Below are 20034 nucleotides of genomic sequence, written 5' to 3' on the forward strand. Positions count from 1 at the left end.
CTACCTGGACAGAGTGTGAGACCCCACAGGTTAAGGGCTCAGGCCTGTCTCCCCCACATCACTGTTTCCCCAACCCCAATATAGGTAACAGTCATTAGGTCCCAGGTTGCCACCTATTTCTGACTGACCAGCATTAAACTGGGGTCCCCAGGACCCCCATCTAGGTTTATTAATTTGCTGGAATGGCTCACAGAACTCAAGAAACAGTTATGGTAACTGGTTTGTTATAGAATGATAGAGATGACCATTCGGACAGAAGAGGTTCAAGGTATATGGGGAGGGGCATGGGGCATCCACGCCCTCTCGCTGTGTACCACTCTCCCAGAATCTCGGGTGTTTACCCACCTGGACACTCTCTGAACCCTGCACTCGCGGGCTATTCACAGAGGCTTCCTTGCATCAACAGGATCCATCATTAACTCAAGTTCTAGGCCCTCTCCCCTTCCCAGAGGATGGGAGTCGGGGCTGAAAGTTTCAAGCTTCTAATGATGTCTTGATCTTTCTGGTGACTGGCCCCCGCCCATGAGTCACCTCATTAGAACAAAAGATGCTCCCGTCGCTCAGAAATTTCTGAGGGGTTTAGGAGTTCTATGTTCAGGAACTGAGGTCAAAAACCAAATGTTAGAACAAAACATGCTCCTGATGTTCTTATCACTTAGGAAATTACAAGGGTTTTAGGAGCTCTGTGCCAGGAACCAGGGGCAGAAACTATTATATGTATTTTCCATGATTTCACACTGGCATATCTACTAGGAGTTAAATAACAGTAGTATCCTCCATTGATAGGTAAAGACTCAAAGAAAGTGACTTGCTTGGTTTCATGGCTAGAAGACATAAAACTCGAATTCAAGTCTGTTTAACTCCAACTGTGTATTTTCTCGACATCCCACTGTGTCAATGGCCCTGGAGAACTGAGAGCTGTGGGCATTGGTGTGGAATACAGGAGGCTGGAGTCCTAGGTATCAGCTCTGTCTTTACCAGAAATACAGCATATGACTTTGGAAAGAACCACATGTCTCAGGGCTCATTTTTCTCATCTGTAAAGCAAGGAGGGTGAACTAGTTGACTGTTAAAAGTCTCTTCCAGATCTAAGAAAAAAAAAAAATCAATACATCCAAGATGCTAATGGAGCCTCATACAAATGGAATCAATGGAAACCCAGTCACAAGAGCTGCCCAAGAAGAGGGGGCTCCAACAATGCTGAATGACAGTAACACTTGGGGGAAAGACAGGTGCTGACATGATTTCAGAGCAGCCTGGAAATGCTGGGACAAATTCCTGTCTGAGGCTCTGGCCCTGCGTGTAACTGAAGTCTCTCCCTTCTGGAAAGAAAAGTCTGCATTTATGATTTCTCAGTGACATATGTCAATGACATATGGCTGTGTCTGGTGGTGAAAGTAAAATCTGATGCTGTAAAGAAAAACATTGCATAGGAACCTGGAATGTTAGATCCATGATCAAGGTACACTGGAAGTGGCCAAACAGGAGGTGGCAAGAGTGAACATTGACATTTTAGCAATCAGTGAACTAAAACAGACTGGAATGGCCAAATTTAATCCAGATGACCATTGAATCTACTACTGTGGGCAAGAACCCCTTAAAAGGATTGGAGTAGCCCTCACAGTCAACGAAAGAGTCCGAAAAGCAGCACTTGGGTGCAATCTCAAAAATGACAGAATGATCTCTGTTTGTTTCCAAGGCAAATCTTCCAATATTACAGTAATCCAAGTCTATGCTCCAGCCACTAATGCCAAAGAAGCTGAAGTTGAACAGTTCTATGATGACCTACAAGAACTTCTAGAACTAACACCAAAAAAAGAGATGTCCTTTTCATCTTAGGGGACTGGAAGGCAAAAGTAGGTAGTTAAGAGATACCTGGAGTAATAGGCAAGTTTGGCCTTGGAGTACAAAATAAAGCAGGGCAAAGGCTAACAGAGTTTTGCTGAGAGAATGCACTGGTCATACGCAAACATCCTCTTCCAACAACACAAGAGACAACTCTACACATAGACATTACCAGATGGTCAATATCAAAATCGACTGTTTATATTCTTTGCAGCCAAAGATGGAGACACTCTATACAGGCAGCAAAAAACAAGACCAGGAGCTGACTATAGCTCAGATCATGAACTCCTTATTGCAAAATTCAGAGTTAAATTGAAGAAAATAGGGAAAACCACTAGGCCATTCAACTATGACCTGAATCAAATCCCTTATGATTAGATAGTAGAACTGACAAATAGATTCAAGGGGTGAGATCTGATAGACTGGCTGAAGCACTATTGATGGAGGTTCGTAACATTGTATAGGAGGGTGTAATCAAAACCAGCCCCAAGAAAAAGAAATGCAAAAACGCAAAATGGTTGTCCGAGGAGGCCTTACAAATAGCTGAGAAAGGAAGAGAAATGAAAGGCAAAGGAGAAAAGGAAAGATATACTCATCTGAATACAGAGTTCCAAAGAATAGCAAGGAGAGATAAGAAAGCCTTCCTAAGTGAACAATGCAAATAAATAGAGGAAAACAATAGAATGGGAAAGACTAGAGATCTCTTCAAGAAAATTAGAGATACCAAGGGAACATTTCATGCAAAGATGGGCTCAATAAAGGACAGAAACAGTATGGACCTAACAGAAGCAGAAGATTTTAAGAAGAGGTGGCAAGAATACGCAGAAGAACTATGCAAAAAATATCTTCATGACTCAGATAACCACGATGGTGTGATCATTCACCTAGAGCCAGACATCCTGGAGTGCAAAGTCAAGTGGGCCTTAGGAAGCATCACTACAAACAAAGCTAGTGGAGGTAATGGAATTCCAGTTGAGCTATTTCAAATCCTAAAAGATGATGCTGTTAAAGATGCTGGGAAAGACTGAAGGCAGGAGGAGAAGGGGACGACAGAGGATGAGATGTATGGATGGCATCACTGACTCAGTGGATATGGGTTGGAACAGCTCTGGGAGATGGTAAAGGACAGGGGAGTCTGGCATGCTGCGGTCCATGGGGTTGCAGAGTTGGATACGACTGAAAGTCTGAATGACAACAACAGGCCACTGACCCCACTACTTGCGGGTGCCCCTGCCCACAATTCTGCAGACCTGACAAGTGGTTCTCCTGAACGTGACTGCGTCCCACACGCCACAGCTTTTTCTCAGCCTGCATATCACTAACTGCTCTTGTAGAATCTGCCCAACACTCTGATTTACTTTCCATCTTTTCTGGAGTTCTGTCCTCTCAGCACCCCTCCCCAATCTCACCCAGTCCTGCATCCCTTAGCGCTCCTCATCTTTTTCTGACTTCTCAGTCTCCTGCACTCCTGCAAGCTGCCACTCCCCATGTTACCTTCAGCCCTCTTCTCTCTAAGAAATCCTGATGACTCCCAGGGTGCTATTATTCAGATCTTAGCATTTTGGAGACTGTTCCCTCCAGGCCTGAGCTTTGTCCCTGACCTCTGGTCCACATTCTCACTGTCCTCTTGAAAATTTCCTGGAATTTCAACCATACTCCTTCCCAAAGGGAATTCATGTGCTTCTGCTCAGATCAGTCTTTCCCTGCCAACTGCACTTCTGCAATGGCAATACCAGACTTCCTCTCACCTGGGCTTGACACTTGGGTTCAACCTTCGGCCTCTTCTTCCCTGATGGCTGCATCTAAAGTGGCCCCATGGTTGCAAAGCTACTGGAATTCAACTTCCATAATGTAGACAGGCTGGTTAACCCTGCCACTGGCACGGTACCTCCCGAGGTCTTCTTCTGGGTCTCCTGTTTCCAGTTTCCTTCCTTTAAATTTAGCCTGTGGACATCATGCTATTTTCCAGGTGCAGCTCGAAGCAGGTCACTTCTGCTTGGCCTTTCCCCAACCCCCTGCTGTCCTGTGACTTACAGACGCCTAGCCCTGGTATCAGGCCTCAGAAATCTGGGCACAAATCCTCCATGTACTTCTGTTTTATGCGTTTTCTCCACATTGCACTCCTACTGCTCCTTAGAAATGCCTGATGGCTTATCCGCTCTGTGTATTTATCTTAGTCTCTGATTCCCTATAGTCTCTTAATGGAAATCTTACAATGTTGCTCTTTGGTTTAAAATTCTCCAATGAATTTCCACTGCACTTGCTATAAAACATACACTCCTAAACAGGCCTACAAAACTTGATATGATATGCCCTTTATGATCTACTCCATCTTCCTCTAGCCCGATTTATAGAACTCAGCCACACTGGCCTTCCTCTGTTCCCTGAAAGGGTCAAGCTCCTTCCTCCTCTAGCCCCTCACAGGGCAGCTTCCTTCTCACCCTCAGGGCTCAACTACAGTGCATCTCCTCAGAGTCCCTTCCTGGCTGCTACACTTTCTCCTGAGCTGAGGCTGTAGGATCCTTCTCAACACACTGCTGACTCCAGGCAACCTTGGTCTCCCGGCCAGATTTGTCAGAATTAGTGATTCTGTTCGTAAGCCCTGACCCAGGTCTGTTGTCCCTTGGCCACTGTCAGATGAGAAAATGTGGGCCTAGAAAGTCAAAGATATTCACCCCAAAATCTGAGCATGAGTAAGCAATTGAGTCAATATTAGCACCCAATTATTTGTACTCTTAGGCTACTGTTTCATTTTTTGAGATCTGAACAAAATATGTACTTTAGTTAATAATACTGTATCACATGTTAATTTCCTGTCTTTTTAACCAACAATATTTCTTTATAGTCTCAGAACTGGATTAGGAGTTTCAAGCCTCATTCAAGTTATTTTAATCACTAAGATAATAAATTTTCTAGACTTTTAGCTGTGATTCTAGATGCCAAAATACATGAAACTATATCAAAATTTTGAGTGAATATAAATTAGAAAGCTTTTGTATACATATATATATACAGAATGTATAATATAATGTATATTTTTCAGAAAACTTTAGAATTTTTGCCTAGCAAAAGAATTTATGACATTTTGATTCTACTTGTTTGACTTGGTATGAAAAGAATGCTAGGCCACTGTTTTTCATTTGCACCAAACTCTTTCCTGCTTCTGACTCCTCAAGGTGGGTGGTCCCAAGGCATAGGAAGACAGCTGCCTGGGCCCAGAGTGTGGGAGGGAAGGCCAGGAAGGCCAGCGAATGGGCGCTCAGGGAGGGGCTCAGCAAGGGTGCTGCAGGTTGTCTGTCACTGGCAGAGCGAGCTGTGCATCAGAAGCAGGGAAAGTTGTTGCCATGGTGATGGACCAGCCAAAGAAGGGCTTAGGGAGCAGGCTGCTAGACAAGCTGATTCATAAATCAGCACATTACTGAATGCTTAAAAAAAAAGGGCTCTATCCTTCAGGCAGGGCAAAGAAGAAAATCATAATTATCACTCCCCAGTAATCTATCTGGGTCTGAATCCAGAGAAACAACTGATATTTCCAACACAACATTATTTGAAAAAGGAGTAATTTCGTCCAGCTTCTTCTCATTTGGGGGGTACCTACAGAAGCAAGGTTATCTGCTCAAGGTCATGTAGCAAGCCAAGCTGAGGTAGAGAAAGCAGGGGAAGTAGAGGCTAAGGAAAAAGGGGTGTGGGGTGACTTTTCCCTTCTCCAGGGATGACTGCGGGGTCAGAGGCCACCTGCTCAATCATCTTCACAGTTACTTGTACCCACTCACCTCCAAGACCCTGCCGCTGATGTATCGGTCACAAGTCTCACACTTAATGCCAAACTGGGAGTGGTAGTCAGACTCGCAGTACGGAACGCCATCCCTGCAGAGGAAATCCACACAGGAAGAGGAAATTAGGGGGGTCCGCGGGGGTGTCACGTGGAACTTCCCAGACCCAAAGATAACTGTGACTGGACCAAGATTAGAAGCACTCAGGTAGCTGTTCAAAGTGCAAAAACTGCCCAGACACCCCTCAGATCTACAGGATCAGACAGTCCCTGGGGTGAGCAGGCTGGGGGATCTGCATCTTGACAAATTCCCCACGCATGCCTGGAAAGTACTGTTTGCTGCTGGCTGTGAGGGTCCCTCACTCTTCTTCCTTGCTCTCTCCTCAGATCTTCCAGACCTACTCTCTTCCCTTTATCCTAAAGGACTCTTTTAAAAGGTCATTTAAAAAATAAAGCTTCCATTTAGAACAGGTAATATCTGCATTTGGCACACTGCAAAGGCACAGGGGGGAAAGTCTGTACCCTCCTCAGTCTCTCCCAGTTTCCCTTCCAGGAGGTCATTAATGTGATCAATTTTTTTTTGCATATTCTTAAGGGTTCCTTTTCCAACAAAACACTGGTACAAAACAAATCATATGACTGTGCTCCTAAATCAGTAGAAAACAGGAACCCTTGCCTCCCCAGTCATCTCCTAAGTGCTCCATTCTTGCCCAGTGCTTATAACTTACTGGGCAGTAATAAGATTATTGTTAGTTATTCTTACACTATCCCCTACTACAGTAGCCACTGATATTTACTGCTTGGTATGTGTTGGGCTCTCTGATGGTATTTTACATAGGTTATTTCATTTAATACTTGCAGCAGTCCTATGAGGTTGGAATTAGATGTCTTCCCATTGTGTGGATGAGAAAACCCAACTCAAATAATCTAGTGCTGGTTCAAATCCACATGGTCTGGTTTCTCAGCAGGCTGTCATGAGACTTAAAGGATGTGGCTCCAGGGTGTCCCAGGGCTCAGCACAGCCTCTGTCCTGGGGGATCCCCATGATGGCTGACAGGAGTCCCCAAAGGACGTCTGGGTTCAGCTTTCAAGGGCCAATGTGGAGATGACTGGGGGCATCAAAGCACTCAGCCCAGCTCGGTCCCGGCCTAGCTCTAAGGCCCAGATCTGATGACATCTCTCTGAGGTGCCGATGACATCTTCTGTATGGGACAGAACTCACTCACACGCAGAGAGGCCTTGGACCAGGCACATCCATGCTGCTGCCCTGCGGGTACTGCTAGGATCCCACCCTGGGCAGCAGGGCCATCAGTGCTTCCTGAAGGAGAGGCAACATTGAGGACTGGTGCTTAGCAAAGCCACGAGGTGACACTATTGTTTGTGGGTCCATGAGACAAGCCTCCCTCACCCTCAGCCCTTTCACACTGGGGGGTGGGAGGGTAACCCTGCAGGAGGATAAAGTCATTTGTCAGGAGGTGGGTGCAATGAACCAGCAAAATTTGGTTATAAATGCTAACACCTCCTAATTTAGGCCCAGGGAATCTGCATCTTCACAAGCTCCCCACGCATGCCTGGGAAGCACTGTCTGCTGCTGGGTGAGGTCTTTGGGAATTTGACATACATGATTCTAAAAAGAGGCAGAGTGTAAAAATTAATATTTACTGGGTATTGATTAGGTACGAAGCACAGATCTCTGAACCCTATGAGGGTTCTTCTTTTTAGCCCTGTTTCTATAAATGAAAAAACTGAGACTCGGAGAAGTTGAGTCTCTTGCTGAGGTCAAGTGGGCTGGGCTTCTAACCTGGGCATCAATACCAGACCCGGCACTGCTAAGTACCTTCCACTCTTGCTGGCAGATGGATGAAGAGCCCAGAGCCCAGCTGCAGAGGCCTGAGGCGTGGTGGGTAATCTGGGTTGGACCTGCTCATAAGGAGCTCTGAGCAAACTTTTACTCCCCCAGAGAATGTGGACTTGAACTCACAGACTCAAGGACTCCTGGCTGGCATCTCACCAAGGGAACACCTTACTTGGCAGGCATAGAGGTGCATGCCAAACTCCCACTAACATGCATTCAAAGTGCTCGGGCTATGACCTCAACTCACCTCTGCAGCCTTGGACTTCACCTGTGCACACGCCCAAGTTCCAGCAAACAGGATGGATGTGGCCAGCAACTCCCTGCCCTTGCCCAGGCTGGGCATTCTGGCTACAAGCTCTCCTTCTCTGCATTTTCAAATCTTATACCCCTTTTCAACATCCAGCCCAAATATTACCATCTTCCATAAAGCTCACATATTCCAGATACCACTTCTGCTAGTTAGAAGTGAACAGTCACAGCCACAGCCTGTGGCTTAGACCTCTGACACAGACAAGGGTGGTTTGGCTAGTACCTGCCTCTCTTTTTGACAGCAGCAGTACTTTGCCTGAGTTCTGGGAACCACCCCCTCACACTCACAGTTACAAAGGGCTGCTCTCTGACTCAAGGGTTTAGATCCTTCTGGCCAGTGATTGGTCAGGGATGAGCATGTGACCCAATGGAGGCCAAATCAGAGGCAGCTGTGGGACTTTTGCTGGAGTTCTTAGGAAAGAGGCCTTTCTCTTTGCCAGGTTTATGAAGCTGCTAGAAACAAAGCTTGGAGTTGTTGGTAATCATCTTTGCTACCAATTGGGGAGGTCCTGCTTGAGAATGAATCAGACACAGAGGAAGGCAGAGCTGGGAGAGACAAGAAAGACTGGGGAGAGGGTGGAGCTTCTGAAGGGCTAATGACAGCTTTAAGCCTCTGGATTCAGCCATGCCAGAAGCCAGAATGCCACTGGCCTTCCCATTTCTGTGAGTCAATAAACTCCCATTTTTGCATTCAAGGGAGTTTGAGTTGGGTTTTCTGTCACTTCTGATTGGAAAGGTCTTAAAAAACAGAACTTCTCTTGAGCTCTGAATCACATTGTACCCCCTGAAGTCATCATATTTTATGCATATAGCCTCTCTCTCTTATTTCTTGACAGCAGAACCATCCACACTACAACTTTAATGCTCACTACATCCTAGCATCAGATCAGAGTGATACTAGAAAATGTCTGGATCATAGTGTAAAACGTTCTGAGGGCTAGTGGCCCTAATTTTTTTTTTAGGTACTTGAGTATGTAAATATGATCATAAGGGCCTGGCACAAGGGGCCTTGTCTAGTACTCAGTGTTGGGGCTAGGCCATCTCTCCTGACAACTGTGTGTCCATCATCTCTTAACGCATTTCATTCAACAACTGTATTATCGACTTTGGGTCGGGCATTGTGCTACAGGCTGCAGTGAATTAAACAAACTCCCACCCTGGTGAGGACAGACACGAAATATAATCACTGTGGCAATAACTTCCTGAGTCTCAGTTTCTACAGCTTTTCAAATAGGGGTTAACACCTCATGGGGGTAGTCATGGGGCTTAATGTGATAATTTGTATAGAGCAGTTATTACATTCCTTGTCCATACTAAAAGCTCAATAAATGATAATTAATATTATTATCCTTATTAAAAAGGTAACATGGTTAAATATACAATCGCAAATGGTGTTGACCTACCCAAAGGAAGCCAATAGGGCCGATGAGGGCCACTGGGAGGGCCAATGTGGAGGGCCTGTAAGAGGTGGTATGAAGCCAGTTCTGAGGGGAGGGTATGGGACCTCAGACCAGAGGAAGGGGAGGAGCAACATGCTCAGAACAGAGGAGAGCATCTGAGAACAGAGGAAGCACCGAGTGAGAGCCCAAGGTGAGGGTGCCGTTTGCGGCTGGAGTGTGGCAGCCGGACAGGAATGGAGGGAGATGCTGCTGGTGACTCAGGCCAAGGGCCATGTGGGGCCAGGCCTGGGGGCATGCAGAGGTCAGGCAGGCGGGGCAGGGGAGAGACCTACTTGCTGATGTACTCCCCAGTGAGGATGACGCTGCAGGTCTGGCATTTGAAGCAGCTGACGTGCCACTGCTTGTCCAGCGCCAGGAGCGACTGGCCATGCTTGATCTCCTCCTTGCACCCAGCGCAGTCTGCAAAGACAAGAGGACCCGATGAGCAAAGCACCTCGGGCCCTGGGACCCTTGCTGTCGTCTCGCGCCCAAGTCTAGGCAACCCCTCCTGAATGCTGGCTTTTCTGTAACTGCTCCCACCTAGGTCCTGGCACCAGTCGAGACTATGTCAGGTAAGCAAAAGGCCAAAGGCACCCTGGCCTCTTGACAAGGGGTCCTGGTGTGAGGGAGAATGGCCTCATAGGGTTCCTCCAGAAAGTTCCTTGCTGGGCATCCTGACCGTGGTTCATCCAGAGCAGACCCAGAACTGCTCCTAGCCTATTCTCAAGTTGCTAACAAAGCTCACACAACTCTCTGTGACCTGGGGACCTGCAGCGTCAGTGTCACCTGGGAAATTGCTAATGTGTAGAAATGTGGGCCCCATCCAGATCAACTGAATTTTAATTTTTGACTATTTTATTTTTATTGAAATAAACTTGATTTACAATGTTGTATTCATTTCAGGTAACAGCAAAGTGATTCAGTTACACACACACACACACACACACACACACACACGTAATATATTCTTTGTCAGTTTCTTTTCTATTATAGGTTGTTACAGGGATTAAATATAGTTCCCTGTGCTATACAGTACGTCTTGTTGCTAATCTATTTTACATGTAGTAGAGTGTATCTTTTAATCCCCAAACCCTAATGTATCTTTCTCTTTCTCCTTTGTTAACCATAAGTTTTCCCATGCTTATGAGTCTGTTTCTGTTTTGTAAATCATTTGTATTGTTTTTTTAGGTTCCACATATAAGTGGTAGCATATGATATTTGTTGTTCTCTGACTTATTTCACTTACTGTGATAATCTCCAGGTCCATTCTTATTGCTGCAAGTAGCATTATTTCGTTCTTTTTATGGCTGAGTAATATTCCATTGTATATATACACCACATCTTCTTTATCCATTATCTGTTGATGGACATTTAGGTTGCTTGCATGTCTTGGCTACTGTGAATAGTGCTACAATGAACACTGGGGGGCATGTATCTTTTTAAATTAGAGTTTTCTCCAGGTAAATGCCCAGGGGTGGAATTCCTGGATCATACGATAACTCCATCTTTAGTTTTTTTGAGGAACCTCCATATTGATCTTCATAGTGGCTGTATCAATTTACATTCCCACCAACAGTGAAGGAGAGTTCCCTTTTCTCCATAGCCTCTCTGGCATTTGTTATTTGCAGATGTTTTCATGACAGCCATTCTGACCGATGTGAAGCGACACCTCATTATAGTTTTGATTTGCATTTCTCTAAAATGCAAAAAATTTGAGCAACTTTTCATGTGCCTGTTGGCCATCTGTATGTTTTCTTTGGAGAAATTCCCATTTAGTTCTTTTACCCGTTTTTTTGACTGGGTTATTTTTTTCACATTGAGCTGCATGAGCTGTTTTATATATTTTGGAAATCGAGCCCTTGTCACTGAATTTTATCAAGATCTCCAAGCACAGCAGAGTTTGAGAATCCCTGCTCCAAGCTTAGGTTCTACTTTTTCTCACCTTTAGGCTCATATGCTCAATGGTTTGTGATTTGTGTGCTTTTGGTTAAACCTATTCTCTTGCCTAGCACCATGCTCAGCACACAGTAAAAACTTAGAGTAGATGTTCTGAATGAGCAGCCCTCCTAGCACCCATGCACACCTCCTCCCTTATGTGACTACAAACCAAACATCTGCCTCCCTAAGCAGTGAGGATTAAAGAGTCTGATGAGATTGTTCCAGAGCAGAAAGGCACCCTTGCTCTCCGTTTCCATCACCCTGGACCATGCACTGAGGCCAACAGAATGTAGGGGGGGCCAGAGGCTGCCTGTTGCTCAACAATGTCTAAGGGGGGCAGGAAATGGAGGCAGGGTCCGAGGTACTTGGGAGATGCTGGGAATTCAGGCTTAGCTGACCGGATGTCCCACTCTGGAGGAGGAAAGGGTCAAGGGGCAATGTTTACCAGAGCACAGGCCTCCTTCTTGGCACCAAAGGCAAATGCACACTTGGGAGCAGCAGAGGAGGAGAGAGACACACAGCAAGTTGGGAGAGGCTGGCTGAAGCTCTCTCATCCAGCTGGAAGCCAGTCCTGGAGAAGAGATGAGGCGTCTGTGTCTCTAGGAAGGGGGTGTGTCCAGCACGCTGTGGAAAGTCTGGGCCCTGACAAAGTGTGTGTATGAGTCAGCTCCCATAGTCCATGCCTCTTGGCTACACAGCACCTTTCTAATGTCTCTTAGTGCAAGCTGGGGGCAAGAAGGTCTCCCATTGCAAAATGCTTCAAGTCCCAGGTCTTCAAATGGGGGCTGGTAGAACAGATTTAGGATTTCTTTCTTTTCCTTTTTTTTTTTGTCTCCTGGAATAAGTCAACTTCCACTCCATCCCAATCATCACAGTCTTCAGAATGTCATTGTTTAGAGGTCAGTACCCCCTCTTCTTTTATAGATAGACGGCCTCTGAAGTGACTTGTCCATGCTCTGTATAGGAAAACCCAAGGGCTTGGGCATCTGGTCCAGCTTTCTAGGCCACAGGTGCTGAATTTGTGTCTCTGTGGGCTTTCTTGATAGGGTTAAAAGATTCCACAGAGGCTCAGAGTTCACATCAAAGTCCCACCCAGCACAGTAATCCTCAGCATTCTCAACAGGTGGGCTGCTACTGCTGCTAAGTCGCTTCAGTCGTGTCCGACTCTGTGCGACCCCATAGATGGCAGCCCACCAGGCTCCCCTGTCCCTGGGATTCTCCAGGCAAGAACACTGGAGTGGGTTGCCATTTCCTTCTCCAATGCATGAAAACAGGTGGGCATCTTCCTCTAAATCACTGCCTCCTGGGGTGAGCAGCTCACCCTCTGTTGCCTCTGGACGGTAAGACTGTCATGATGGCCTTTTTTTATATGAAGCTGAGGCCTGAATTCTTGTGACACCCCCTATTTTAAGCAACCAAGGATTATCTACCTCTTACTCTAAATGTGTTTCTTCAAATCTTTTATGATAACTACAGTTTCTCTCTTCTCCTTTATCTCCCACACTTCACTTTTCCTTGCTTGACGTGGTCTGAGAAAATTCACTTGTGGATTCCATGGAGATAGAGAAGTTACTGGTTAACACCACCATTGTCTATCTTTTCAATAAACCTTACTCAAAGAGTTGCATCCTTTTGTGGTCACAAAAGAGATGAGTTCCATCTCTTTGAGTTGCAGTGACATATCTGATATAAATTGGCATCTTGAATTAAAATTTAGGAGATGGTACAGTATAGTGGTTAGAGATTGAGCTGAGAGGTTAGAGTGAGTGGAGAGAGGCTGGCCAAGGGAAGAATCCCAGCTCCCCAGCTGACTAGGTGTACAACTGTTCAGGTCCAGCTTCCTCATCCGAACATGACTGGTATGAAGATGAACTGAAGTGAGGCCTGGAAGGACTTTGCACAGGGCCGGGCATGTATGTACCCAATAAGTGGTTATTATCATTATTATACCACATTCTCATGGTTTTTAACTCATACTCTGTGCATTATCCAATCTCTGATATGAGGTCAGAAGCAGTATCTCTGATGTAGGGAAGGCCTGCTAATTCCTCCTGAGAATTCTGGCACACCTATTCCATTTTTTCCCCCCATATTATATTGTTCATCCTCCACTCAACTGGCTTCAGATGAAGGATCTTTACCAGGATCTTTTCCCCCCCTCTTCTTCCAACTTTTACTTATGACCAACATTGGAGCTTCAGGCACTGCATCCGGGAGCCCATGGACCTGGTGTAATAAGTAAGGTCAGGACACACCCTGCCCCAAGCTGGATTCTGCACAGCCAGCTGTCCACTCCATTCCTCATACGTTCTTTATTCCAAAATTACCACCTTCAGCTGGCAATAAGCACGATGCACCTGCTCCTCCTAAATCCCTCTGTTTACTGGAATCTCTGAAGACCCCAGACAGTTATTTTTAGCTTTTTCTGAGTGTGTCATTCATTACAGCAAAAATAGGTGGGTGTGTGAGTCATAGCAAGCTCCCCACCTTGTTTTAGGCAACTAATCCAGAAAGACAGGACCCTTCCTATTAGCAAGTCATGTCTCTAGTATAGGGTGTTAAGGGAGTAGGCGCCAAAGCCAGACTTGCCTAGGCTCACACTCTGGTTCCATTACCATTATCTGAGTGACCTGTGACACTCTTAGAGTATCTGGTTTCTTATCTAAAAACCATTGCTCTTGTCTCCCTCCTAGAGTTGTGGTAATGATTAGATGAGACGTTTAGAAACCTTAGTGCAGTACTGAAAATAGTAATGGCCAGTCAATGCTAGCAGCCGTGGTGGCAGTAGTTTTGGTGGTGATGGTACTACTGCTGCTGATTCTTTGCAGTGAGGTCTGCGCAGTGCCCAGCACTAGGAACAGTCCATGTCAGCAAAGGTGACGTGTTGGTGATGGTGCTGCTGGCGGTAATGGTATTCAGTGTGACGCTGGTGACTGTGGGGATGGCAGTGCTGGTGGTGCCTGTGGTACTTACGGTGGTGATGGCGGTGGTGCTGGTGGAGGTGGTGGGGATGCTTCCGCCCCTGATTCTTCTCAGCGAGGTCTGTGCAGGGCCTGGCACTAGGGATAGTCAGTCAGTGTTAGCAGTGGTGATGGACGTGGTGTCTGAGGGGGTGAGGCTGGTGGGTGAGGTGGTGATGTTGCTTCCACCCCTGATTCTTCTCAGTGAGGTCTGTGAAGAAACAGTTTTCCTGCCTGTGATAAGTAACATGATTCCCATCTCTTGACAGTTCCCAAGTATTCTTCTTGATCTCTTCTGAGTAGATACAGATGCTGCTTTTCCACAGTGTCTTGACATTCCAGGAATGAAAATTCACACTTCTCTGGCTCAAACATATAGCAAGTCTTTCATCCTTCATTTTTCTTTTCCAAGCTATGTTCATCATCTTAGCACTCTTTTGAATCTTGCTTTAGTTTCCTCCATCCCTGGGGGACTCAGAAGCCCTTTCAACCTCCCCTCGAGTCAGGAGACTACTTTGTGTTTGCAGCACGGACAATGACCACCTTTGGGGAAAGAACATTTCTCTGAAACATGTGCCCCATAGATTCACACACTGATGTCTAGATTCGTGAGTAGCAAGATGAGCCATGATCCTAGGCATTCCCCTGGAGACTGCCCACATGCTCACTGTTCTTCTGTGCTGACTCTTCCTTCCCTTCTTCCACCTCCTGATCTGAAGAATTATGGTGGAGACATTTAGCAGCCTCTCCTGGTGGACACGCTCCCATGCAGGCCTCCCACACGCAGCTGAGGAAATCTCCCACCTGCCTGAGATCCCCAAGGCACACAGTAACACAAAACACAAGCTGGGCGAAAAAACAGCAGATTAAGGAATTTATTCTCAGTTCTCCTCTGGCATGTTTTCTAGATTAGACCGCCAAGCCAACAAACCCCTCACTTTATATTTAGAGAGCAGTTTACACACTATGATGTATGTTAGTCTGATTGCCGAATACGGATACACTTGCTTTCCACTAAGTTGGGTAGACTGAGCAACAGGGAGGCTGCATGACAGGTATGCATCACACAGAAGGAACACGGCCTCCTGACTCCAGCTGGCTTCTCTCTGTGGCCTCACACGTGGTCTCACTGGGGTCCAGGTACCTGAGCAACATCAGCTATGGTCCTGTGGTCCTGCATCCCAGCATTCCAGACTTCCTGTCATTCTGGATGATGCTTTCAAGCAGTTATGAAGGATAATAGTGTGTGCACTCAGCCTTAGCCACCCGGAGATGGAAACCTGCTCAGAGCAGCAAATTTTCTTGATCCCCACCAAAGACACTGAAGGAAGGTCTGGGAACAGGTCTGAATCAACTGAAAGGAGGGAAGGATGATGCAGGGAGCCCCCCTCCACAGGCTCCCTTGCTATTGGAGCCTCTAGGAGCTGAGTCCTGCTGACTTGGGGGAGGTGGTTCTGTGCTCACCCTCTTCGAGTGGACACAGCCCTAGCATGCTGACTCTGCTGGTGCCGTGGCTGACAGCCCCCACATTGTGCAGTGATGCAGCCTAGGACGCTAATGGGCTTTCATTGATTCTGCCGACAAAGCCAGTGAGAATGTCATGTAACATGAAAGAATGCTGGAGCCTAACCTGGCTTACGAGACCCTGGGTGTGTGCGTGGGCATGTGCAGTGAGGGGTCCGAGAAGGGCGTTTTGCAACAGTGATTTAGATATCTTACAGCTAGACAAGCTGGAATGGAATGGACATTCCAGAAATCAGAATGACTGTTCTAAAGTACACCTCCGATCCTCAGCTCCCCTCCACGCCCCAATCTGTGTTTTAGTGATAGAACATGGCCTTTATGAGTAGTTCTCAGTTTTAGGAGCAGCGAATGAATCATTCAGGAAGCTTCTTACGATCATATATTTCTAGGTCCCATTCCTACAAGTCCAAAGTGGGCCTAGAAATCTGTATTTTTGCGTTTTGCAGTGAAGCTAATGCTGCATGCCACAGGACACACCCTAAGAGACACTAAGCACAGCCCTTGTGGCTTTCTCCCATATTCCATCTTTTGCTAAGATATGTCTGCATATAGTTTTTGTGGAATTTGTAAGAATTGAGAGCCACTGGTGGAAAACACCTGATCGGCTTTGTTGGGGTGCTCCAGGCAGCATGGACCACAGGGGAGATAAGGAGGCCCACTCACCTCAGGAGAACCACCCAAGCGGCTGAAACACGGCCCAGGCTATCCCTGTTTAGTGTTGGACAGTCTGTTTTCCCTGCCTTTGTATGTCGGGAAGCTCATGAGTCTGGGCTGTCTGCCAACTGGGTCATACTTCAGGAGTCCTCCAGGGTGGGAACTGCCCCCACTTCCCTCCAGGCTGCAGAAGGGAAGTGGTTAATGAAACTGGGACAGGGGGGCCCTGGGAGAGGTGCTTGCAGATGGGGAGGCACCCGGCGGGGAGGACTCACGGCTCGGTCCACGGATCTTGATGGGCTTACTGCTGGTCATGGACTGGGAGCACGTCTGACACAAGCATTCCTTTCCACTGAAGGTCACCTTGTCTCCAATGGGGAAAGGCTTCCTGTGAGGAGGAAGAAGAAGAAATTCAACACCTCCTCTCCAGAGGGCTCTGTGTCTATAGGTGACTTGACGACAAGTGCTTGAAGATCTCTGGTAGCACATACAGAGTACCAGCTGCATTCATGGGCTGTTCCCAGGGCAGAGCTAAACCACTCAATCAGGATCGGGACTGGAAGGAGATCCAGATGGGCCATTTACATGATTTTTAAACACTGGGCAAATCACAACACTTATTTGAGCTTGCATTTCTCTTCTATACAACGATGGTGGTGGTGGCTTAGTCACAAAGTCGTGTCCGACTCTTGTGACCCCATGGACTATAGCCTCGCAGGCTCCTCTGTTCATGGAATTCTCCAGGCAAGAATACTGGAGTGGGTTTCCATTTCCTTCTATACAATAAAGAGGCTAAAAACTCGTCCCAGGGGTGCTTCCTCCTGGAAGGATGTCTTTCCAACTTGACCTATCCCTGTAAGTCAGGAAGAACTCAATTTAATTTGCCAAAACGTCTTCCTTTTACTCCCCAGGACATCCACAGAGAACCTCTTCCTCTGCTCACCTGCCTTTGAACAGTTGGGAGCTCCACAGCTCAGGAATCTCAAGCTTGTCCTGTCCTGCCTCCCTAACTAAATATAAACTGTTTAGAACCCTCAGCACAGCCAATCCCATCACGCAGCAGCTCTTGCTCATGTGGTCTAGAATGGCTGTTAACATGGGTTCTCAGCACACGGCCCTGTCTGCTGTGGTTCTACAGCCCTTACATTAGCAACGTGAACAATGGCGGGAGTGCTGGGGAGGGGGAGCTGTGCTTTTGTCACAGCCCAGACACTCACTGCTGGTAAAAGGACGTGGGTCATGACCTTGAGAAGACACCATCTCCATGCGGCTTCACAAAACCTCCACTTTACGCTGTATTGACCCTACTGTGCAAACTTCCAATGGTTCTGGCATTCTAGGACCTAAGGGCTAGGGTTTTAAGGGCTGGATGAAAGAATGAATGCCACTGGATGATATTTTCTTAGGTACTGTGTCATTAGTCTCGTGGTTAATTACTCTAACTGGTAACAAAGAGGTGGTTATTTTATGAGAAGAATAATTAATCTATAGATTACTTTCCCTATTAAAAAGTACATACATATACTCCAATAGTGCTTTACTTATGACTTAGAGCAGTCCATTAAATGTTAAAATATTGGTGGACAGGGTTAAATGTTAAAATATTGGTGGACAGGGTTGAGGTTTTCTTTATTTTTTGTCTCCTTAATATGGTATTTGGTATACAGTGGGTCCTTAAGGTACATTTGCTAAGTTAACAAGTGATGAGGATGCTTGGGGTGGGGAGGAGGCAGATGGTGAGCTTTCCATCATCTATCAAAGGTCTTGAGAATGGAGAGAATAACATGGAAACATATACTCTACTATATATAAAATAGATAGCCAGTGGGAATTTGCTGTATGACTCAGGGAACTCAGACCAGGGCTCTGTAACAACCTAGAGGGATAGGATGGGGTGGGAGGTGGGAAGGAGGTTCAAGAGTGGGGGGACATAGGTATACCTATGGCTGATTCATGTTGATGTATGGCAGAAACCAACACAATATTGTAAAGTATTATCCTTCAATTAAAAATAAATAAATTGTAAAGTCTTGAGAAGGTAGATGATGAACATTATGATAAAGAAAAGAATAATAAAATCAGACACAATTTGGTACCAGTCACTGAACAGTCTCTGCAAGTACCGTCTCATTTATTTTCCTGAAAACCTAATGAAGTTGGGCTGGTTTTGATGCCCATTTTACCAATGAAGCTGAGGCTTACAGAGGTGGGGTCACCTGCCAGGGTCGTGGAGGAAGGCTATAAAATAGACATCCCAGGACCACATGTGGCTGAGGATGTGAGTGCCTGAGCCAGACTCGTGGATTCCACACTGAGTCTTGAGAGGCCCTGGCACTCAGTGGTTCCTTCGGGGCCTTTTGATGGGAAATAGGAGACTTGAGTGTAGGGGCTCAGATCTTTACTCTGCCTTCATCTTGGGACAAGCTAGTGTTTTGTATTAGACGACATCTAATAGACAGGATTCAGCTGCTAAATGTTAAAAACCATTTGCTCATCAAGTCCTTCCACTCCTGAGATTCCAGGAATGAGAGTGTTCACCCCGAGATCTGCCTGGGAAAGGCCATTTCTCCCCTTCCCCAGGGACCTAGGGAGAGGGTCCTAGCCCTTGCTAGTCACCCACTCACTTGCACAAGCTGCACACGAAGCACTTGGGGTGGTAGGTGCGGCCCAGCGCGGAGATGACCTCGCCCGTGATGAAGTCCCGGCAGCTGTCGCAGCGGGTGCCGTAGAGTTGCTGGTAGTCCTGGGTGCAGATGTACTCCTGGTTCTTAAAGAAGAAGCCCGACTGGGCTAGGCCACAGCCACACACTTGAGGAAACAAGGAGGGGAATAAAGGCAGGTGAGTTCAAGGAAGGGTCTGTAAGCAGGAGGTTCTTGCTGGGGATGAGGCTGGAGGATGACTCAGTTACAAGCAACCAGAGAATGGTGACACATGGGAACTCACGGGCCTCTGGGGCCAGTGCTTCTTAAAGGATTGTCTGAAGATGACTTGCATCAGAATCACCTGGCGAACTTCTGGAGATGCAGCTGCGAGGACCTGAATCAGACTCTCTGGGGTTGCAGAGCCTAGGCACCTGCATGTTTAGCACAACTCCCTGGCTAACCCTGATGCGCATTGCTGCTGCTGCTGCTGCTGCTAAGTCACTTCAGTCATGTCCGACTCTGTGCGACCCCATAGATGGCAGCCCACCAGGCTCCCCCATCCCTGGGATTCTCTAGACAAGAATACTGGAGTGGGTTGCGCACTGACACCAGCCATGTTGTACAATCCTCTTAAGATATAGGCTGTGTGGCTCACACAATGCAACACAGCTAGGGAGCTAGGGATATCACGATCTAATAAAAGAATCATTCAGTTAAAAATTTCCTGAGCATTTCCTATGTGCACGAGTCTGTGCTAGATGAAGACAACTTAGAATGTCAATGGGATATATGATTTGAAGATTATAATCTGTCCGCATCATAGTTTATAAGTCTTTTGGGATATCCTGGTGGACAAGATGAAGTAAGGTAGGATGGATAATAGAAGAGCACGTGGACATAATTATAGGTGTCTGAACTGAATCATGGGGGACCCTCTCCCTTCAAAGGACTTAAAAATGTGGGAAATGAGATTTCCCTCTGAGAGTTATGAAATCAACACATAATGGGAAGAGCAGAAAGAGGCTGTTTCCTTCAAGATATCGAATGACTCTCAGGGCCACCAGAACTGCTGAGTATATTGACCCAGTTAAAACA

General features: G+C 46.6%; 1 protein-coding gene across 9 annotated transcripts in view; it reads right to left on the minus strand.

Annotated features, from left to right (window-relative positions):
• The window catches only part of ABLIM3 (actin binding LIM protein family member 3), a 132771-nt gene that overhangs the window by 53321 nt on the left and 59416 nt on the right, over positions 1-20034 (minus strand). For all 9 annotated transcript variants that reach the window (XM_005683146.3, XM_013965679.2, XM_013965678.2 and 6 more), the window contains 4 exons: positions 18921-19104; positions 16572-16684; positions 9514-9640; positions 5619-5712 (listed from right to left, as the gene is read on the minus strand). In XM_005683146.3, the coding sequence (XP_005683203.2) occupies positions 5619-5712; positions 9514-9640; positions 16572-16684; positions 18921-19104 (518 nt within the window). The remainder of the gene's footprint in view (positions 1-5618; positions 5713-9513; positions 9641-16571; positions 16685-18920; positions 19105-20034) is intronic.

This window comes from Capra hircus, chromosome 7 (assembly GCF_001704415.2).
Source record: "Capra hircus breed San Clemente chromosome 7, ASM170441v1, whole genome shotgun sequence".
Classification (NCBI taxonomy): Eukaryota; Metazoa; Chordata; class Mammalia; order Artiodactyla; family Bovidae; genus Capra; species Capra hircus.